Raw genomic sequence first — 22231 nt, forward strand, 5'->3', positions numbered from 1 at the left:
TAGAAACGAGGGGTAATCAAACTCTAATTCAAGCAAACAACACACCATACGATGGAAAAGACGTCAGAGATCTCAGAGAAACGCGAGAAACCCAATCAGACGCAGACTGCGCCGCCCGAGAAAGAGGGGGGTCGCGCCGAGAAGCAGACGAGCACGCATGGGAATGACAAGACATCCTCCGAAGGCCCAGAACTCTCGAAGTCCTCGACGAACAGCGTCGATTCTTCCTCGACGCAGTGGGCATCTACTGCTACACTTTCAAGGCTAGACCCGACCCTGGGATACTCTATCCCGGACAATATATTCGCTATGCACATGTAATTTCTCCCTCTACTTGAGCCGATCCGCATAAATATGTGAATCCACCGTTATTCCCCTCGACCTGTCATATTGGGCCGTTTTACAACCACCCTTCTGGGAACCCCTTCACCCCGCCGCCCACACCCCTCTCTACCATCCCCCGTCGCCTCTCCACGTTATGCGTCCCCTGGGTCTGTCTCGTCCGTTTCTTCTTGTGCAGACGAGCCAGGTGGTATCGGAGGTCTAGAGGGGTTGATGAGGCAACGGTGGATTCGGGATTCTGCGGTAAGGTATAATGCAGGGTTACGGAAAAGAAGGTTCAGTAATTTTCGAAAGAAAGGTTTGTGAGCGCGTTATTCACCCGCGAACTCACGTTGGACTCCTTGACCAGCCCGTCCAAGACGTCACTCAACCACTTCCTGTTCATCCTACCCTCTTTCCATCCTTCCTCGCTCATCTCGAACCACCCTTCCTTTTCATCCGTCTCAGACCCCTTTTTGAACTCGACGCCCTCCACGAGCGTCCCATCAGCGTTGACCGCGAGGTTTCCTTCCTTGTCCTTTGGCGGGATCCATCTGGTCCCAGCTAACAGCTTGAAACGTTTGATAGATTCTGGAGAGTCGAGGGGCAAGCGTGAGATGGGCACTCGGAGGAGTTTCTTTGAGGAGAGCGGGTCGGCGGGGTTGGAGGTGTTTAGGAAGGATGTCACGCGGAGGTAGTGAGTTGATGGCGAGGGGGGTTGAAAGGGGAACGCTTTGGCTCGTTCTAAATACGAGCGATATAGGACACGATACAACGTGTCAGGCCAAGGAGCTGAGCTCAGCAGTCTACTGCTTAATATTCCCAGAAACAAGATCAAACTCACCTCGTAGCAGCTCTCGATCCTGTTCAATCCTCATCAACGAACCCAGCTTTTCCCTCTGTTTCTCTAAGATCATATGACCCAGCGTAGTGGTGTCATCGAATTGAAACGGCTGGACGTTCTTGATGTCCCAGGGGTCTGCACGTCGAGTGTCGGTCGCATCCCGACTGTCGTTCCCTCGGGCGAGAGCGGGTGATGAGGTGGAAAAAGGTCGGAGGGCAGGTGAACGGATGGTCCGAGTGATGGTTGTTCGGCAGTTCATGGTTGTGAGAGTGATCGGTTTGGTTACCCTGTCGAAGAGCGAGCTTGATCAGACACCATCTCGCAATCGAGGAAAGTTGAACTAACCCAGAGTTCTGTTCAAAAGGTCACCTCCCCCAGACCCGATACTTCTCGTTGACCCATAGGTCATCGACTTTGAATTTGCTTCCGAGCGACCTCGATGATGATGCGATTCGTAACGTTGTGGTATCGACATCCTGACCTCATTCTAGTCACTTCCATTGCGATACAATACCACCATCATCCCAACCGACACGACTTTCATAGAGAACCTGATCCAAGGCCAAATCAAGCTAGCTGTATACTCTCGAAAGACCCATTCTCACACGACTCCTGACGACCCCGATCCCAAATTCTCCTTGACGACCTTCTTTCACGATGACATCTTCCAAACCGAATACGAGCAACACCGGATTGTCCATAAGCCTGTGCGTGCCTAGAGCTTCCAGACTTTCTTGATGTTTGTTATATCGCGCTAACATGGTCGTTGATCTATGTTCGCTGTCGCAGGCATCCTCTTCCCATCCTGAACATCTCCGAACATTACATGCGAAATTCTCTACGTCGAGGTTCTGAAAAGAGTGAGTTCCGCTTATCGTCCTCACATACCGCATTCATCTCTGAACGCAGTGGCTGACCATTCGAATACGTGTGAATATTGAAGCTTATGGAGCTCTTCTAGGAACCCAATCCGGCCGAGAAGTCTCGGTGATCAACACATTCGAGCTCAAGTTGGCCGTCGCGGACGTCGATATGGACGCCAATACCGGTGATGGAGAAAATGCGACTGCAAGCGGGAACGGTAGCGCTAGTACGGGCGGTAGTGGTGCTGGAAGTGCAAGTGCAAGTGGAAGTGGGGGTTCTTTGATGGATATGGAATTTCTGGAGAAACGTCGTGGACAATGTGAGCCGTTCATGTGTACTGCCGTATTTGGATTCGAGCTAATTGCATCGTTATATATTCCGTTGGCGTTTATGCAGACAAGGAAGTCTTCCCCACCTTGGATATCGTTGGATGGTATTCCATCGGAGAAGAACCTACAGGTGACGATTTGGGATTGCATAAACAGGTGAGTCGAACCCATATGTCAAGTTTACCGTAGCAAATCTCCGGTGCTGATTCGTGATCCCGATCTTCAAATTCGTCTTGCACACAGTTCTTACCTATCCTCGAGACCCCTCTCTTCCTACTGATGACCCCACCCTCCGCGTCGTCCAGTACCAAATCCACCTTCAACTCCTCCGACCTCCCTCTCCGAATCTATGAGTCTGCCCTCGCCCAACCCCAAGATGCAAACAATACGAAAGCGGCTCCCTTTTTGGAACTGGGCTACACGGTCGAGACGGGGGAAGCTGAAAGGATCGCCGTGGATGGGGCTGTCAAGGCTGTTGCCGGTGGTGGGGAAGGTAGTGGGGAGCAGGATGGGGTTGGTGATGAGGGTTGTGAGTTGGATTCGGGTTGGATATCGGTGTGCCTCGGTTTGGGTTGAAACGAGATAGTACTGACGAATACACCATTTGGTCGGCGCGTTCGACGTGGTATGGGATACGATAGTGGTAGCGCATCTGAATACACAGAGGAATGCCATCAAGATGTTACACGATCGGATGGTCGTCCTCCTCAACTACATCAGCGGAGTCATCAGAGGTACGTTCAAAGACCATCCGCATGTGACCCCTGAGCCGTCACTCCATACATATCCACAATCCCCATAGTCTGCCGACGCTGACCCTCTTGCGTTCTTCTGTTCGTGTCATGTCGTCATACGCGGTTTGTGACGTGGTTGACGCCGTCAAATTCCAGACTCGACAATGAAGATGGACCATCAGGTCGTCCGCGAAATCTCGGCGCTCGTTTCTGGCCTGCCGGTCATGTCGGATCAAGACTTTCAATTGGAGTTCTTGACCGTACGTCCAGCCTCTCGTGTGCGATGTAAATGGGTCGAAACGAAGCGCTGACAGCGACACGATACCGGCTGTCGTCTGGTATTGCGAACTTGTCCCGTCTTGCAGGAGTATACGGATACCCAGTTGATGGGTTACCTGGCTAGTCTGACGAAACAAGTCGCTGGGCTGAACGATGTGAGTCAAGATCGATCTCCCCATCCCCTGTCTTACCCGCATTACCCCTTCACTTGTTTCCATCGCGATCCCCGATTATCCCCCGAACAACCTTCCGACAGAGCGGTATCTCTGATGCAACGCTCGACTCCTGGACTTTTGCAGCTCACCGACAAGTTTGCCCTGATCTACGGTCGGACCGAGGACAAGCCTGGCGCCGGACCTGCCATGATGGGTATGAACATCGGTATGGGAGGCGGGTCGGGCGCTGGTAAGAAGGGTGGACAGAGGACGAGACGCGGTGGCAGGTGAAGAGGACGGATCCGGGGGTTACGAATTGCGTCCTTTTTTTACGACATTTTGTTTTTACGATCTACGATTTCCGATGTGTACAAAGAGTCCTATGCCCCAGACGACTATTAGGTCCGATCCAGGTCCGATCCGAGCGACCGAGATTGTCACCGGACGATAGGCGGGTGATTTTCATCTGTTTTTTTTTTCCTGTTTGTTATCTTGACTGAAAAGGATGTCGGGAGGGCGACGCGTATGAGCAATCGGTTGTCGAAGGGAAGGCACCCGAGAGGAGAGAGGCTACCAATCAGGCGCGCAGGCGAGAGACGGGCGAAGGGGGGGGAGGAGAGGAAGCGAGAGCCTCAACGACGTCAACGACGACGACGATATCGCCAACAACAACCAGCAATATTCGTCCTGATCATCGCTTCCAACGACTTCTCTTCTCTCCCTTCATCGTGGTCTCCTAGTCCTTATCTAATCCTCGCCCTCCTCCTCACACGACCCCTTCGGTCTGGTATTTCACCGGGCACCCAATCTCTCGCCCGAACAAAACCGATCTATTCGAAAAAAAAGGCCCACCCCGCACAAAAGTTCGAAAAAGACAAAATCAGCAACCATGTCGTCTGCTCGTCATCTTGGTGAGTACTGAAGTGTATCAGGTGGTGTTTCAGATGGCAACTCGACGTCCGCTCGAGTTGTTTCGGTTGTTGACCTCGCCTCCCTCTTCTCATGCACTCCGTTATGAAATCATGTCAACACAGCTACCCTCGCCCGACCTCTCCTCTCCACCCCGACTAGGATCACCTCGAGGTCCATCCGACCCGCTTCCCCTATCCTCGCTCTGAGCAAACGGTCGTACGCCCAGACGCCCGTCACTCCCCCTCCTGTTCCTCAGGTCCCTGCTACCGATGCTGCTCCGACCGTCAAGGAGGGCACCAAGAAGAAGGTGGGTTTCGGCGTGAAATCTTGAAGAGATGATATGAAGAGGACAGCAAGCTGATATCATGAGGCTTTGACGAATTTCAGGGCGGATTTGGAAGGTTCAGGACTAGATTCGCTCGAGGTGTCTTGTTCGTCGTCGTCGCCGGAGCCGGTACCTTCATCTACTGTGAGTTCGGGATCCAGGTCTGCCTATCATCTCGCTCGTACTCAAAGCTTACAAACGCAAACGCCCTCCACTCTCAGTCACCCAGAAGGACCTCTACCCCGGTACCCAGCTCGATCAGGACCCCAAGAAGAAGACCGTTGTCGTCCTCGGTAACGGATGGGGAGCCACCTCGTTCTTGAAGCAGCTCGACAACGAGGAATACAACGTCGTCGTCATCTCTCCTCGAAACTACTTCTTGTTCTCTCCGCTCTTGCCCTCGGTCACCGTAGGAACTTTGGAGGCTAGGTCGATCATCCAGCCCACTAGGTTCATCACCAGGCACAAGAAGAGAAAGGTCGCGGTCTACGAGGCAGAGGCTACCGACGTCGACCCTATCAACAAGACTGTTACCATCGAGGGTGAGTCGCGCTGAGCGCCTGTTGATTACCCCGCCCGCAAGCTGGCTGACCTCTCGCTCGACCTGCTAGACAACTCTGAACTCACCGCCACCTCGTCCAAGGTGACCATCCCTTACGACTACCTCGTCTACGCCGTCGGTGCCGAGAACCAGACCTTCGGTATCAAGGGTGTCAAGGAGTACGCTTGTTTCTTGAAGGAGCTCAAGGATGCCGACAGGATCCGACGTAAACTCTTGGACTGTATCGAGACCGCCGCGTTTGCCGGACAGACCGAGGAAGAGATCGAGAGGCTCATGCACATGGTTGTTGTCGGTGGAGGTCCTACCGGTGTCGAGTACGCCGGAGAGTTGCACGACTTCTTGATCGTGAGTTTGGGTCTGTGACGTTATGAGCCGGCACAGACATCGATGCTAAACTCGATGACGACGAACGCCACAGGACGACCTGCGAAAGTGGTACCCCGAGATCGCCGACAAGCTCCGAATCACCCTGATCGAAGCCCTCCCCAACGTCTTGCCTGCCTTTTCCAAACAACTCATCCAGTACACTGAATCCACTTTCAAGGAGAACAAGATCGACGTCCTTACCCGAACCATGGTCAAGGACGTGCGTGAAAAGTCGGTCGTCGTCCAGGATGCCAACAAGGAGATCAAGGAGATTCCCTACGGGTTGTTGGTCTGGGCCACCGGAAACACCTCGCGAGAGATTACCCGCAACTTGATGGCCAAGTTGCCCGAGCACCAGACCCAACGACGAGGTCTTGTCGTCGACGGCCACATGCGATTGGCCGGAGCACCCGAGATCTTTGCTCTCGGTGACTGTACCGCCACCTCTTACGCGCCCACCGCCCAGGCTGCCAGTCAGCAGGGAACTTACCTCGCCAGGACTTTCGCCAAGATGGCTCAGGCTGAAAAGCTCAAGGAGCAACTCGCCGAGATGCGTGAAAAGGCTCCCGGTGACGATGTCGAGCGAACCGTCAAGCGATTGAACAAGGCCTTGGACTTGCCCCCCTTCCACTACTCTCACCAGGGTTCGCTCGCTTACATCGGTAGCGAAAAGGCCATTGCCGACCTGCCCTTCTTCAACGGAAACTTTGCCAGTGGAGGGTATGTACCGGACTCGGCGCGAGTCGAGTGAACTTGCCGAGCTGACCTCCTTTGATTTGATAGTGTCGCTACCTACCTCTTCTGGAGGTCTGCATACGTCTCGACCCTATACAGTGCTCGTAACCGAACCTTGGTCATCCTCGACTGGATGAAGGTCAAGATCTTTGGACGGTATGTTGAGATCCCTTTGTTGACCAGACCGATAATCGGAACTGACGTTGATTCTGATTACGAAATCGCAGAGACGTTTCCCGAGAGTGAGCGTAAAACACATTGTCATATAGATGCGGGTCCCCCTTGTTTTGTCGTATATATTTCCTCATTATCATCATTATCGACCTCGGCCACGGAGAAGGCATCACTTTTTGCCCCAACTTCTGCGACGAGCCCAGTAGGCTGCGACGCTGTTTGCAGCTGGGGGCGCGGGAGGTGGAGGATTGCAGATTTCGTCCCTATCGACACGAAGACCGCGTTCCTTCGCTAGTTGCTCAAGCTTGCGATAGATCGACATCGACGCCACGACGTCGTTGGCCGCGTCTGGCAGATTGGTGCATGAGAATCAGCTGTCATTCGCTTCAACATGTAGAAAACGCAGTCTCACACTCTTTCTGATCTTCGTCCAACGCCAAACTCCAATCGCTCTTCCTCAACCCGTCGTCCTTGTTCAGATCGTTCCCGATGTATCCTCGGGTCAACCGAGCTAGCGAGATGAGCTGGCTCCCGTTGCCACAATTGTCCGGGTCGACTGCGCGTGCCAAGAATGACAGGTCGAGCATCGACTTGGGGTCGACGTATTCATAATCTTGGTGAATTTTTCGGGCGTCTCCTGTACGTGTACGTAGTAGTTTAGACTTGAACTTACACTAATGAGACTGACATCACCTGAGACTCACCCCGGATGTTAACACCGACCTTGAAGATCTTTTCGTTGTTGATCAGGTTCATAAGCCCTTTAGGAAATGCTGCGCAACAGGTAACGAATTAGTATTGTTCTGCAACAGCAAGACTTCGTAAATCCGAACCTCATGGACTCACATCTCATCTTTGACAAGTGCAACAACAAAACTATCTTGTCATCACAGATCTGTATCAACGCCGTCTTGTCGTCCAATTTTGTCGCCTTGGTCGAGCCCTTGTATCGACGATAATTAACGGGCCATTCCATGTCGAATCCCACGACGTCGCCTTTCAGGAGAGGCAAGAGGTCATTCGTCTCGTCCGGACAACAAGTGTAGACGATGGTCGGAGGCGGTTTGAGGGACTTGTAGGAGAAGAAGGGGAGATCCTGAACATCAAAGAAGGCTTTGTTGACAGGGCGTCTGGGGATCACGGGTTCAGGTGCGATTTCAGGTTCGGCGGGTTTCGGTGCAGCGGCGACCTTTGGCTTGACCAGTGTTGTGGTCTTGCTCGGGGGGAGATTCGTGGTAGCTTTGCTCGGGTTTGCGGTAGTAGCAGACTTCGGCAAAGCTCTGGCATCGAGGTTAAGAGCGTCAAAGTCCAAGATCAAATCGTCCGGCACCTTCTCGACCTCGCGAGATTTGCCCCAGGTCCACAGATCTCGATGACCGGTCGCAATCCTCTCCTCTATGACGACTCTCGAATTCTGCAACCCTCGAAGCACCTGTACGGGTCGACGATAAGACCCGGGCGAAGTGGTAGTGGAGCTAGTACCAGTACTGGTACTCGTGTAGGTACTGGTACTGGCCTGACTGCTAGAGGTAGCAGACTCGGTGCTCTGACTACCCGGCTGGAGCGTCCTCATGGACAATCTAGGCGCATGCGATAAAGGCGGTAACGGGCTCGACGGCGACCCACAAGCAGCGGTCGGCGGATTGAAGAACGGGTGCAAGGTCTTCATTCCGACCTTTGGCTGTTGTTGAGCAGGCCCACTGAACCTGGGTTTTAGGGGACTCATGGCGGTTCTACATTCGGGCGAGGCGTATCGTGCCACCGCTCGAGGTCTGGCTCGAATAGGAGTGATCATCTGCTCGTCCTGATCCGATATCCGAGATTTCGATCCTGATGGGGACGGTGAAAGAGTGAGGTCGATGATCCGGTCGATTAGGAGAGAAGAGCGGATATCGGGGTCGTTCTTGTTTATGTCGTCGTACCTATCAACGTTGTGGATATTTCTAGTGATAGTCTTGATATGTTGAACCTCGTCTTCCTGCTCCGAGAAGCCTGACTGATCGTTCGAAGATGTCGACCCGCGACGAGTGCATTCATTTCGCTCATCAGCGAGACCGTTATTGTTCTCCTCCTTCCGAGTCTTTGCAAAGACTAGTCTCCCCGACCAAGGACTATACGTCCGCTGAGATTCTTCCTCTAATCTTTCGTCCCACCTGGCTTGTCCCGAACTGGGCATAGGCGATGAGGTATACCCTCCCGGCATGTTCATACTCAGCATGTTGTTATTGCTGTTCTGGTTGTTGATGTGTTTGTGGGATGTTCTGATGACGGTCTTGTTGCACGACGCGAATAGCTGGCGATTCATTACCAGCTAGATTGGAGATTTGATAGGTCCCAGATACATCAACTCGAGTGCTATGGGCCGTGATTTCCTGCGACAAAGGAGTATGAGAGTTGCATGAAGGTGTTTGAACAACAGCATTCCCCTTGAGATCGGGCATACGAGAGGGTGGGTGCACATCGTAAACAATCTGCCCTCAGCTAGACTCGAGCTTACTTGACCCGCTCCCGTTCGATCGCTCTTCGCCGACGACCAAGCGTCCAGCCGTTGCGAAAGATGAACACGATATTCGCCTCGATCCAGGTGACTGCCTAGCTGCCTACAACATAAAGCACATCGAGGTTGAAAGCCGGACTTCAGGATACTGCTTGCATACATCTAGCTGATCCGGCTCATTAAGCCTGAGGGGATACCAAACGTCAAGATGGCGGATAAATCTCGTTTGTGGGATCAAGGAGAAGACCATACCGTAGAGGTCAACCAGCGGGCATTGATTGATAGTACGTAACCATGCTTGGCGGCAACTTGATACACACTGAACACATCCATTCTCACACAGAGATCCTCGCCCGGTATTCTGGAGAGTATACGATCTTTCGAGAGCTGCTGCAGAACGCAGATGATGCGAATGCGAAATCGGTCAAGATCCGGTTCTTGACATCTGAGGGTAGTAAAGGGTCGCTAGGACAGGATAGAGAGCTACCTGAACTGCTCAAAGTCCCGGTAAGATGAATTCATGCCACTTTCTAGTAGACTCCAAGCCAAGACGATGGGTTCCTGTTGCAGATCCACCAATATGTCATAGAAAACGATGGTGTTCCGTTTCGGGATCAGGATTGGTCACGTTTAAGAAAGATCGCAGAGGGAAATCCGGACGATGACAAGATTGGAGCTTTCGGAGTCGGTAGGTGACAGTAGTCTATTCCTAGTATTCGCAAACTGCGTGAGCTGACCCCGTTGATCCACGGAACAGGTTTCTACGCTCTGTTCAGCATTACCGAGTCTCCAATGGTCGAATCGGGTTCCAAGTGGATGGGGTTCTACTGGAAAGACGGCAAAGATCAGTTGTTTGCAAGGAGTGGAAGCCTGCCAGAAGATATGCCTACAACGGAGAGCATGTCAGGTAACTCTTGGACGAGATTTAGCATGGATCTGCGCAATCCTACGCCAATAGAAGGACCCCTTGACTTTGCCCGGTAAGCACCTTGTCAACCGTATGGGATCGAGAGCACCCAGCCATACTGATATTTCCGAGATCAACAAAGATTCTTGGTACAGAGCCTGACCTTCATGAACCAGATTAGGGACGTACAGATGTTTGTTGATGGATGGCAAGTCCTGCATCTCACGAAGGAGACGGGGATTGCCAATGTCGGGGTCCCCCTTACAGACTTTCCAAGACCGAAAGGAAAGGTCCCGCTGAACAAGGTTATGCATCTCGATGGCTTGGGCCAAACCTCCGTGAGAATCTCTGCGCATACCATGTCGTGGCTACAGGACGTCGGTCTTCAGCACGTTGCGCCGCTACCAGCTGTGGAAAAGGTAAAACCGGCCACCTCTGGCATAGGCTTTGCCTCAATGTTCTCTTCCGTCTTTTCAAGATCTCTTACTCCGACAAAGGCCTCCGCTCCACCACCATCACCGCCAGTACTGCCCAAGAAAAATCCGCGGGAGATCCTATCAAGTTCAATGATGCTGCAGGTCTATCAAGCGGCTGTACGAGTTACCGTTGACAAGAACCTGGAGAAGGAGTTGGAAAGAGCAACAAAGAAGCCGCCGCCAAAAAGCACCGTATTGCAATTGATCTTTTCCGAGGCGCCGGGGCAAGACGTTCGCAAAAAGCCTGGCGTCGCAGACGACATTTTCGGCGGGTTGAATCCAGACACCGGCGGTAGGATTTTTATCGGACAAGCTACCGGTCAAACGACAGGTCTCGGAGGTCATATCGCGGCACGTTTTATCCCCACAGTTGAGCGGGAGTCGATCGACTTGATGGACCGCTTCGTCAGCATCTGGAACAAGGAACTGCTTTCAATCGGTGGACACGTCGCTCGCCTCGTTTACGGTAAGCTCGCCATCCGCCAACTCTGTGCTCTGATTTGAGACATATGTGCTCAATTTCGCCGCCCCTTTCCGACGTTGCAGAGGTTCAGCTCAGAAATTTGAAGGAGAAGTGGTCCGCTGTGCAACCCAAGCGTATCGACTTAGTACAGGGGTCTACCTCACCGGACGCAGCCGCTGCGAGTGCCCTACTCGCTCAAGCAGCACATACGATGCGATACTTTACATTCCAACGTTCGACACCTTCAGCCCAGGTGTCACAGCTCATGGAGTCATCGTTCTTTGCCAGTCTAGGCGACGCCACTTTACCAGTCCTCTCCACTGCAGGAGTACGTGGGGCCGACAAGGTTCGATTACCAAACCAGATGCTGGACAAGTTCTTGCCGAATCTGGCTGTCTTGGCTCGGACGCTTGATACAGAGGCTGAACTGTTCGTCGCACGACTACGGGAGAGAGGCATGCTTGCCGATGTCGCCCTCGCGGACGTGATTGCGGAATTGAACGCTGGACCTTTGGACGAAGACCAATTCCTCGCCTGTGTCGCGTGGTGGAAGCAGATCGTAAATCTGCCTCAGTATGACTCTTCTATACAAAACCGTCTTGTCGCGGCGACTGTGGTGGCGATTAAAGACCCCGACACACAGCTGGACAAGATTGTGCCGTTGGGCGCCATGAAGACGTTTCTGAACCCGAACATGATACCTGCCGACATCCCTTCCTTGCCCTCTGACACGGTCCCGTATTCGATATCGAAGCGCCTCCAGACGTCAGACATGGTCAATATCTTCGGGTGGCATGAACTCGGCCTTGCAGAATGGGCTAGGACTTTGAGTGAGCAAGAGTTCCAGGAATCGCCCGAAACCGCGGAGCGCCTCCTAGGGATACTGGCTCGTGCGTGGCCACGGCTTTCCAATGTCAACCGCGACGAGATCAAGAGGACCCTTCAAGACGTCAAATGCATACCGACCAGCCTAGGTTTCAGGAAGCCAGGTGATTCCTACCATCCGGAGGTGTCTCTCTTTGAGGACCTGCCAGTCATTTCCTTGCCTCACGCCGCGATCAAGGGAGCGTTGCGATCGATGTTGGATCACCTCGGCGTGCGGTCTGTCGTGGACTTGCAGCTGATTTTCACGAGGCTTGTCGGGAAATCGGTTTGGTCCTGCGCCGAGCTTGTCAAGTACTTGAGTTCGGTTCGTAAATCGTTGTCTGATAACGAATTTGCCCGGTTGAAAAGAACGGCAGCGTTCCCGATCTGGGACCCCAATCGAGCGGAATCAGACAAATCCCAACCTATCAAAAGGACGACACCCGATGCTCTGTGTGAACCTACACAAGAGAACAAAGATCTTGGCGTGCCTGTTCTCGATTATGGCGGTTCTGCATGGAAGCCGTTCTCAATCGAAGCGACTTTCATGTATGATCTGGGTTTACGCAAGCACGCAAATCTGGCGGATGTCCTGCGCATAGCATCGAGCGTGGATCGAGATGTTCACCAAAGGGGCTTGGACTACCTTGTGAAGAATTTGAGGCACTATCCCGGATTTAACGCTACACTTCAAGCAGGCGACGTAGCATTTATACCCGCCAAAACTCCTAGTGGCGCGTTTCAATTGGCTAGGCCGTCAGACGTTTACACAAACGAAGCGGCCGGGTCCATAGGCTGTCTAGTGATCAATAACCTCTCGACCGATATCGCCACGAAGCTACAACTTCTGAAGGATCCTCCCATATCTGTACTCGTACAGTACCTGACACGCACACCTCCTGCGACAGTGGATCAGGGAAAATTGGCGTTCAGGTATCTAGGTACTCGTCTACAAGATTTGCATCGAGAGATCCCTCGGTTATCCACCACTGCTTTCATCCCGACGGACAGGGGAACTCACGTACCCCCTCTACAAACATTCTTCACGCCAAGAGATCGCCAATCTGAGGTCTATCAGCTTTATAAGGATTTATACACCTTCGTCGATTTCGATGAGGGGAACTTATTCCTCGAACAAGTCGGTGTAAAAGCTCAACCGACCCAGGAGCAGATCGCCCGTATGTTGGTGGGAGATCCTTTTGGTGCTATGCGAAAATTGGCCTCAGCGGAGAAGTGAGTCCACACGACAGACTTGATGCGGCTGATCGTGCTGATCGGCGGGGTTGTTCATGTTTGACAGATATCTGTCGCAATTGCGGTTACTCGCCACTGGCTACCCCTCCTTCCCACTAGATTTGAAGCGGGACATGTCGAGAGCGTCATTCCTCCTTGGACTGAAGAAGGTTCCAGGGAAAACATCGGATCAGACGATCTCGGAGAAGACCCCTATCAGCGACGAGGACGGCCAAGTCGAATTCGTGCTAACCAGAGCATCAGATTTAGCCATCGTTGACGATTCTTATCTCGCCAAACTTTTCGCTGACGCGTTCGTGGGCGCGCCCGAGGTAAGCTTTTGTCACATTGTAGATTAACATATAGTGCTAAGTCTTGATCGATCGGCAGGAAACCCTTCTTGAGGATTTCTACGCTCAATTGGGCGTCAAGGCTCTGAGCACATACATCAAAGAGGAGCACCGGGCACTCGGTCAGACTCATGGTGCGACAGATACAGCGGTCAAGCTGAGAAAGCACATATTGGAGAGATTGGCTTTGTTCTTGTCTGATCGACGTTCTGCAAGCAAATACGACATCGACTGGCTTAAAGGATCAGCCGGAGACGTTGAGAACCTGCAAATCCTACAGGCGGACTCTATTCAGATCAAGCGGACGATCAAAACAACCCAAGCAGAACGGCTCTCGATCGAGGAAACTTCTGCAGCCTCGATCAAAAGCACCGGCAATAGGATCAGAATCTACATCTCGGTTCGTATGCAGCTTGACATGTATGAGTGAGTCCGAGGCTACAGCTACAGAGGTTACACGGTACAACCGATACTCAGCTTCTTCACTTATAGGGTCGCTCTCACTCTATGCAACATCTTGCTAAAGCGATGTCGGAACGAAGACGTCTTGATTCTCCATAGCATCCTTGAAGCGCCACTGCCGGTACTGAGGCGAAGGGGCTACAATGTCGACCGCATCCTGAATCAGCAGAAAATCGAAAGGCTTGCGAGAATTGCTGATATGGAAAGGCAGGCGGAAGCGGAGAAGAAGCTGCAAGCAGAGCAAGAGGTGCTGCAAATCAATGACGTCGCAGACTCAGCCGACGTTGGATCGGTCAAAGGCCCCCGCCAGTCTTCGGACAATCTGTCCGTTGCATCTAGACCATCAGATGAGACATCGATACGCAGCTCGGGGATCATGAACCACTTAAAAGCTCGTTTCAAGCCGCAAACGGGATTGAGCTCTACCCCCACTGTGTCTCGGCCAGCGCCAGCGAGCAACGAGGTCAGTCATGTTGGGCCATCAGCCTACCAGTCTCCATTTACCCAATTATCTTTGTCTAGGTAACACCTATGTCGACCATCAAAGATGGCGCATTGAAGGCGGTGGCCGCATCGCGACCGAACCGGTCGAAATCGGACATCATCAGCGAGCCCAGCGAGAGGATGGTCAAAGAAAGCGGCGACACTTACTGTGACAATACTGGGGTCAAGACCAACCTTATTCCAGCGGGACAAGCTCCGGGAGGTCTAGGCCTCTTTGTCAGCCGAGGTAAGCCAGAATCTTATCTATTGTTGGCGCTCCATGTTCTAACATCCGCTCTGCAGATGTTCCTAATCCCGAGGCGACCATTCGAGCGCTTGCGAGCGAGTCGCGAGCATTCGCGACCGAAATACTGTTACCCTTGGCGACTGTCTTCCAGGTGAGCCTGGTCGAGCGGTCACAACACAAGCAGTGTTGACGTTCTTCTTTTCTTTATCCCTAACGTCACAGCTCGAGCCTTCAACCCTGAACGTATTCTACGACGGGGCCGGTCCCCTCATAGCCTTCAATCGCAATGGCAGCCTATACATGAACTTGTGAGTACACATTGTTATAATCAAGTGACCGGACTCGGGCTGAGTGATTCGGTCCCGACATAGACGATATTACCTCGCTTGGCACCACATCAGCGTCGCCAACGGGGTCAAGCAGGCAGCCTGGACCTCTTGGTTTTTGACGATCGCGCACGAGTGCGCCCATAACATGACGCCCCTTCACGACTCTCAGCATGAATTCTGGACCTCCTCTATCATTGAGACCTTGATGGAACCCTTTGTCAGACTGCTCGCTACGTCACGATAGTATTTCTGCTGAAGTGCAGGTTGTATTGATCAGTCACCTATATCATCAACGCCACATATATGCTTCACGAAATACGACACACCCCTGAGCAAGATATATAGTATATCTGCGACAAGGGATCTCGTCTCGCAATGCTGACTAGAGGGTCAGGTGTGATGTGCCAGGCCGACCCACACTGAGACTTGGAAATCAACTTAGATCTCCTACCAGGTCGCAGTGCATTTCAGTTCGTAGTGTATTCTAAGACTGACTATGGAAGTTCTCACTGTCGATATCCTGTTCATATAGTGCGTTACTCAGGCTGCCAAATAGTTATAAGTATCCAGATCCACATCATGGAAATCCCATTAGCACCCATAACTCGAGCCGACAGCTGAGCAGGATCGCGTCGGATTGCGAAACCTTACAAGCCGAAAGGGAACCAAAGTCCTCGAACAGCGTTCAAGCGCAGTCCTTGCGTGGATTAGGCATGATAGTCGGTGCTATAGGTGTCTTGAGGTAGGTGGATGTGCGCCTCTTCCCCGGAGACAAGATGGACGTCTCCCGCGAAGACCGCCGGTATGTCTTGAGGCTTGTAGAGTCAAAGCGCATGTCGTCAAACGCTTTCACTGAGGTTTCCCTCCCACGAGTCAGGATCTCGTTTCTGCAGTCGCACACAAGCAGCCTCTTCAATCGACGACAAGACGATGCAATCATTGGCCATTCCTTCCGATGGCGAGCGCGCGCTTGGTGACGATCGGGGATGGAGAAGGTAAATATGCCGCACCCTTCGGCGAATGCGATTGGTTCAGGATCGACCTGTTGCCGCGGCGATTTCTCAGGGATGCAATGTATTTTGGTGCGTACATCGATTGCGTGTCTGCTTCCTGTCATGTTTGGAGTGGTATGAGACGTTTGAACCGAGTTGATGAGGACGTTGCATGGAATATTGCCTAAAGTGGAAAGTGCTTGAGCCAGCGTGTTGCGTGTTGTGGGGCGCCACGCGCTCGCGTCGCATCATCGTCGAGCTAGCAGCAGGTAGCAGGTCATCATCACGTCTTGGTCCATATCACCTCGATCTACTCAGTCACTGACTCACTTCCTAACTCCCTCTCTCTTTCAACCTACACACCTACCAAACGTCGATACCTCCCTCTTCTACACCAAACACGCACACCGTAACATCCAATATGTCCCCCAAGAAGACCACCGAATCCACCGAGCCTGCTGAGGGCCCTAGGCGATCCACTCGAGTCGCTTCAAAGCCTCCTCCATCCAAGAAGGAAGAGCCCGTCGCTCCGGCCAAGAAGCCTGCTAGTACCAAGGCTAAGAAGCCCGCTTCAAAGGCCGCTGACAAGCCCGAGTCGACCAAGGCTCCTGCAAAGGCACCTGCTTCAAAGGTCAGTCTGAAACGATGATCCCTTCGCGTCTCGTCGATCACGTCGCGTAAAGAAAGGTATCTAAATCTCCAAGTTTGTGCTGATCCGCTGCATTAATCTCTCCTTGAACGTGTTTAGAAGCGACCTGCCGAGGACGCTCCGGCCAAGGCACCTGCCAGCAAGAAGGCCAAGGAGGACAACGCCGAAAAGGCCGACAAGCCTAAGTCGACCAAGGCTGCTACTAAACCCGCTTCTACCAAGGCTGCCGCCGACAAGCCCGCCAGTAAGAAGCCCACTTCAACCAAGGCCGACAAGCCCGCTTCCAAGGCTGCTGCCTCTGCTAAGCCTGCCAGCAAGAAGCCTGCTTCCAAGGCCGCTGCTGATAAGCCCAAGTCGACCGCTAAACCCAAGAGCAAGAAGGTCGACACCATCGCCGAGGAGAACGAGGATGTCGACATGGACCCCAAGGGAAAGAGCGAGGAGGAGAAGAAGGAGATCGAGGCCGCTGCAGAGGGTAGCGAGCCCGAAACGAATGGAGCGATGAAGGAGGGCGAGACCCTTCCCCAGATCACGCTCAAGTGCGTGGCTCGTTTTTTCCCGATCAAAAGTGATAACAACGAAAGTTTTCGCTAACCTCATTTGCGCGGTTTCATCATTTTTCTCTCTTTGTGCGGAATTTGCTTTCCGTTTCCCAGGGATAACCAGGACCAGGATGTCGATGTCAGCTCTTTGATCACTGCCGATCAGGGCGTCATCTTTTTCACATATCCCAAGGTAGGTCACGAACCGGTCCCATTCTTACTAGTGATTCGATGGCTACAAGCTGACAGTCGCGTTGTGTGGAACATCACAGGCCAACACCCCCGGCTGGTCAGTCTCTCCTGTATACACCGTTCGCTTGATCTCCCCTGACATCGCTTGCATTGTTTCAGCACTTCGCAAGCCTGCAACTTTAGGGACTCTTACGCCGAGTTTGGCAAGCATGGATACAAGGTTTATGGAGTGAGTTGCTTCGATCGAAAGAGACAGTCTTGCTTGCGACACGAATCCTGGCTGATACCAACACCAAACACAGCTGAGCACCGACAGCCCTGCGGATCAAGAGTCATGGAACAAGGAGAAGAAGTTCGGTTACCCCTTGCTGTCAGACCCTCAAAGCGAGTTGATCAAGAAGCTTGGAGCATTCGCCTCTCCTAAGAAGTGAGTTTCTACAGAGGTTTCGGTAGACTGCGTAGACGTTAACGAGAATGTACCGCGTCCCTTCCTCCATAGCACCGTCCGAGCCCACTTCATCTTCGAAAAGGGTACCGGAAAGCTCTTGCAGGGCAAGCTCAAGGTCAAACCCGCTGAGGAGTGAGTGTCTTTGTGGACCTGTCGGTCGACTTGCACGTATTTATCGGCACTGACACGTCCATCTCCTTCGTATAGCGCCAAGCACTGCCTCAAGTTCATCGAGAAGCACCACTCGGCTTGAGTGACAAGAGGGAGATAATACACTTTGATCTCGTTGCCCAACCTTCTCTCTTCGACAACTGGCGTGCCAGCCTCGCGCAAATACCGTTCGCGGTCATCTCGAGCTGTTCCTTCTCGAAAAGACCAATCTTTCTCGATCTCCATACTTTCGTTTTTCTCTCAAATCTCGTTGTCTGCACGCAAGCCGTTTTGTCATATAAGATACATCGTTGTCGTTATAGTCGTGTTCGGTGGGAGAGAGCAGCATCTATCTCTACATATGAGTCGAAAGGGGACGGACACTGCACAAAGCCATCATCGACGATTCGGTCTTTATGATGTGCAAGACTAGTCAGCTGCAGTGAGACAAGCCTTAAAGAGACCCGATCATCAACTCACCTCCCGGGGTTCCGTTGAGCTCGAGTGTCTTCGCGGACCAGTCTGGGTCACCTCGGGCCTCAATCGCTTTAAACTCGATGGCCTTCTTAATCCTATCGAACGCCGATGATGACTGAGCGTTTCCTCGGAGTGCGTCCGTCGCAGCCTGCACGGAGGGTCGGATATTACCGGTGACTCCGGGAAATCACGATGCGGCTCGTTACCCCAATCAGAGCCAGGACGGAAGAATAGGATATCGACAGAAGAGACTCGGGCGCTATGGCGCCTCGACTCTTCTTGATCTCGGCCATTGACAGTGGGGTCAGTTAAAGCCCGTTCCCCAGGATCGTTATGCTGGTCTCGGAGAGGTTCTTCGATGGCCGGCCTGTCGGACGGTGGTAAGGGGAATTTGTAAACGGACCAGTCGTCGACACTCAAGGCGGACTGTGCCGATTTCCTGTGTCCAGTTGCTTGCGACCGGACACTAGCTCGCTTGCTGTTTCGACTGTATCCAGACCTGTATGGAGCTTTGATGCTGGCGTCGAATCGTACACTAGTCTTCCTCTTAGACCCATTTGAGGTCGACGACAAGGGAAGATCAGGACTAGGGACGTTGATGGGTATGGTTGCCATCACGGTAGATGCTGTGGATCGAGGCCGGATTGCCTCTGTCTTCTGGGCTTCAAGCATGGCGATTAGCTCCAGCCGTGCGGTGGTACACCGGCCCAAAGCAGCAAACAGGACCCGCTGTCGGTGATTTCCTATCAGGTCTTCTACCTGTCTCAGCTGGTCTTGCGCGATAAACAACCGCTGCTGATCCAGGTCGACGCCCTCGGTCATGCGAGAAAGAACCTTGACGACGCGTTGACACTGTTTCACATCACCCCGCATTGCGGTCTGTTGCAGATACAACAGCGCGCGCCGTCGTCGTCGGATGTCGCTACCGTGCTTCTTGGCAAGCTCATCGATGACCACCTTGAGTCGATGTGCGGCCTCGACGAGAACCTGGAACTCGAATTGCGACAGAATCATGGTTGGCAACGTGCCCATTCCCGCCACCATGGCTTTTAGCGCCTCATCGGACATACGTTCAACCTCTTGTGAAGGCGCGATCGAGATAGGTACGGTTTCGAGCAGCGGCCAGCTATCGTATGGTTCGGGCAAGATATCACTGAGGTCGGGCCGTGGTTGAGACGAAAATGACATATGTCTAGGCATCGTCGTAGGTGAATCCCCTTGGGCGAACCGCGAGGAATTCCGCGGAGGCGGCGAGAGGAGTTCATTCCCATCATGAGGGCTGACTTCGGATCTGGTTTTTGGGAAATGCACCTTAATAACTGGTGGCGTCGGATGGTCTGTCCGAGCGGGCGACCCGAATCCTGAGTTCGATCGATGTAACGTGTCGCCTTGATCCTCTAGCTCGCGAACGAGATCACTGGGCAGACTCGTACTTCGCCGTCGTTGTTTCCAAGCAGCGTAAATCTCCTCGGGCTGGCGTAAGGGCGGAGCGCTCCTCAACGCTTCTTCCTCCCGACTCTTTCGAGGCGATGGTTCCGTCTCGACCGTACTGCTAGGCGGGGTGAAGAATATCTCGCTCACCCGCTGGTGAGAATCAAAAGCTCGTGTCGTGTCCATTGAGGCGGGACTGTTGCCTGGGCTCGGCTGCGTGGTCCTGATCTTCAGGGGTGACAATAGTTGGGGAGAATTTTCTACGACATCCGTCCACTCGATCGGTTTGGTCGGCGTTGCTTGTATGTCTCCGACGTCGTAGATGGCTGTCGAGCTGACTACCCTCGATCGCTGTCCGTCTTCACCGGATATTTGGATATCTTGCAGTTTGACCCTCTTGCTAGGCACCCTGCGGATCTCCACCCGGCTCGCTGAACGAACTACTGCTTTCGAAGGCGATTCATGCATTGCGTCATCATAGGTCGAAGTGAGCGATACGAGGTGGGGCTTGACGGGGGTACGCGGTCGACTAGCGGTTTCAACTGTGGCTGCTTTCGTCGATGCCTGTTCCTGCATGATGGGTAACATTGCACATCAGCTCGGAACGGACGAGATCCTCTCGGCCGCTTGATCGCTTACGCATCGCTGCCTATGTATCTCCAAAGAACTCTCTCCTTCGTGGTGACCGCGAATGGTGTCTCCCGATTCTCTCGACCTGGATCCGGGAACCGACTCTTTCGACCCCGATCTCGGGGTTGGGTACGCTTGAAAGGGCGTGGGGACCGTTCCCATCAAGGGCGAAAGGGCGGGCAGATTTGATTCTAACCGGGAAAGCGGATCCGAGCTCGAGGTCAGTTCCGTGGTGGTAGTGGGGATGGTCAACCGGGGAGGTAGCCGAACGTTCTTTCTCGAACGTGAACTGGTGCGGGCGTCCGTCTTCGAAGGCCGCTCTTGGGGTCCCTGTATCCCACTTTCTGCAGGGTCTTTGAGCTGATCTTGGGATCGAGGCCGTGGACGAGGATGAAAGACGGGTTTGTTCCGGCTCAAACTCAATTTGATCCTGGGTCGAAAGCCTCTCTTTCCCCCACCGCCGGCTACCGTGCCAGGTCCCGGTCGGTTTCCTTTCGAGCCTTTTTCTTGCACAATCTCGACCATGTCTTGCGCATCGTCAAACCGGACTCCAATCGCCTGGGCTGGAGGTAAGATCTCGGGTGGGTCCCAAGCGTCCATGATTCTCGCCGAGCGGGAATTGGAGCTGACTGTGGATGGGTCTTCCCGATCGAATGGGGGTAGCCCCAAGAAGGATGGCAGAGGTTTGTCCTTGTTCGATCTGGGATGCAGGTCTTCTGGTATGGGCGATGGCAACGGTAGATCAACCAAAGGTCTTCTGGGAGAGGAGTCTCGAGGGGTCGATGGAGTGTTGTAGTGATCTGACGACCCTTTGATCGGACCGGCGGTATGCCCGAACGTCGGCTGGTTCTCCTTCTCTGATCCTCCTCCGAACCTGCTCCCCGTGCCCGCAGTCGTGGCTGTCAGCAATCCGTTGCTTCCTCCTTCTCTTCGGTGCACATGTAGCTCCTCGGCACTCTCGTTTCCACTTCCACTTCCCCCGCCCAGTCCCATCTCCACAGCAGAACCAGTCCCACCCAGCCCAAACGCATCTCCTTCCGTCTTGCTACTCTCTCCCGCCTTGTGTTTGGGACTCCGACTGGGTGTAGAAGGGGATCGATCGAGCCGGTCTGATCGAGACTTGGTCGGGCTTATCAAGATGTGTAGCGAGTGAGCGAACGCCTTCATCTTCAGAGGAGGGTATCTGTCGATGCCGGGCGGGATGAGAAAAGACTCGAACCGTCTATGAGAAGATGCTGTTTTCTGAACCTGAACAGCGCGTTTCATGCCTTCAGATACAGCAAGAGCTCAGCTCCGGCGGTCTGCAAGCTCACAGGGGTATTTGTTTTCCCGTGGGCGAGATCTCTGCAAAGTCGTCCGTCCGTATCGCTTGGGAGATTTGCGTCAACGATATTCGATTGATCTCCCGGTGTCGATGTGGCAACGAGGTGAAAGCGTGGAAGAGTGACAACGTGTCATGCGGAGCGTCGTCTGTGACGTTGTCGTCGAAAAGGTGGGTTTTCCAAGTGCGTCCACCGATATCTTTGCTAGAGGAGTGATCGTGAAATGCGGGGGATCGCCAGACACCACACTCAGAGCTCCTCAGTTCAAACGTCGTTATATGTCTCTTTTATATCCCGTTCGCCTGCTGCTATTCATCTAGGGCCTCCCGTTCTTATCCTTCTTGTGTATATCATCTACATCGATGGGCGTGTCGATTTTCGGGACTGGGACGAGATTGATCGTCGATTCTGCGATGGATGGTCAGGAAGAGCCAGTCGCCATTCGAACGCGGTCCATCTGGAGCGCCGGAGCGATCTCTCTTTTCCA

General features: G+C 53.2%; 6 protein-coding genes across 6 annotated transcripts; 4 read left to right on the forward strand and 2 right to left on the reverse strand.

Annotated features, from left to right (window-relative positions):
* Window positions 1–73: 73 nt before the first annotated feature.
* Window positions 74–1468, reverse strand: HD553DRAFT_308113 (mitochondrial ribosomal subunit protein-domain-containing protein). The gene is made up of 3 exons (XM_046179501.1): window positions 1166–1468; window positions 674–1065; window positions 74–580 (listed from the first exon to the last, which is right to left on the reverse strand). Exons 1-3 carry the CDS (start codon window positions 1422–1424, stop codon window positions 401–403), a joined length of 831 nt encoding a protein of 276 aa, XP_046038161.1. The 5' UTR covers window positions 1425–1468; the 3' UTR covers window positions 74–400.
* A 354-nt stretch (window positions 1469–1822) lies between these two features.
* Window positions 1823–3817, forward strand: HD553DRAFT_340585 (putative COP9 complex subunit 6; the record flags this gene model as incomplete). Its single annotated transcript, XM_046182566.1, has 9 exons — window positions 1823–1872; window positions 1955–2025; window positions 2109–2348; window positions 2426–2514; window positions 2602–2887; window positions 3000–3092; window positions 3249–3352; window positions 3458–3526; window positions 3671–3817. The coding sequence occupies 9 exons, from the start codon at window positions 1823–1825 to the stop codon at window positions 3815–3817; spliced, it is 1149 nt and encodes a 382-aa protein (XP_046038162.1).
* A 598-nt stretch (window positions 3818–4415) lies between these two features.
* Window positions 4416–6672, forward strand: HD553DRAFT_340586 (pyridine nucleotide-disulfide oxidoreductase-domain-containing protein; the record flags this gene model as incomplete). The annotated part of the gene is made up of 8 exons (XM_046182567.1): window positions 4416–4437; window positions 4561–4745; window positions 4826–4907; window positions 4985–5305; window positions 5375–5670; window positions 5744–6411; window positions 6475–6582; window positions 6654–6672. The coding sequence occupies 8 exons, from the start codon at window positions 4416–4418 to the stop codon at window positions 6670–6672; spliced, it is 1701 nt and encodes a 566-aa protein (XP_046038163.1).
* Window positions 6673–6757: 85 nt separating this feature from the next.
* On the reverse strand, window positions 6758–8992 carry HD553DRAFT_334456 (uncharacterized protein). The gene is made up of 4 exons (XM_046182146.1): window positions 7447–8992; window positions 7305–7373; window positions 7013–7237; window positions 6758–6948 (listed from the first exon to the last, which is right to left on the reverse strand). The coding sequence occupies exons 1-4, from the start codon at window positions 8903–8905 to the stop codon at window positions 6770–6772; spliced, it is 1932 nt and encodes a 643-aa protein (XP_046038164.1). The 5' UTR covers window positions 8906–8992; the 3' UTR covers window positions 6758–6769.
* A 170-nt stretch (window positions 8993–9162) lies between these two features.
* Window positions 9163–15337, forward strand: HD553DRAFT_348894 (uncharacterized protein). The gene is made up of 13 exons (XM_046183418.1): window positions 9163–9381; window positions 9441–9604; window positions 9668–9785; window positions 9855–10077; window positions 10147–10946; window positions 11027–13040; window positions 13108–13372; window positions 13431–13816; window positions 13883–14315; window positions 14375–14582; window positions 14639–14733; window positions 14805–14890; window positions 14954–15337. The coding sequence occupies exons 1-13, from the start codon at window positions 9306–9308 to the stop codon at window positions 15153–15155; spliced, it is 5070 nt and encodes a 1689-aa protein (XP_046038165.1). The 5' UTR covers window positions 9163–9305; the 3' UTR covers window positions 15156–15337.
* A 1209-nt stretch (window positions 15338–16546) lies between these two features.
* On the forward strand, window positions 16547–18094 carry HD553DRAFT_198081 (thioredoxin-like protein). The gene is made up of 7 exons (XM_046177076.1): window positions 16547–17091; window positions 17209–17287; window positions 17367–17383; window positions 17446–17515; window positions 17589–17713; window positions 17786–17866; window positions 17942–18094. The coding sequence occupies exons 1-7, from the start codon at window positions 16970–16972 to the stop codon at window positions 17985–17987; spliced, it is 540 nt and encodes a 179-aa protein (XP_046038166.1). The 5' UTR covers window positions 16547–16969; the 3' UTR covers window positions 17988–18094.
* The last annotated feature ends 4137 nt before the right edge of the window (window positions 18095–22231 follow it).

The sequence above is a fragment of the Filobasidium floriforme genome (genome assembly GCF_021052385.1).
Source record: "Filobasidium floriforme strain CBS 6241 chromosome Unknown HD553scaffold_6, whole genome shotgun sequence".
Taxonomy (NCBI): Eukaryota; Fungi; Basidiomycota; class Tremellomycetes; order Filobasidiales; family Filobasidiaceae; genus Filobasidium; species Filobasidium floriforme.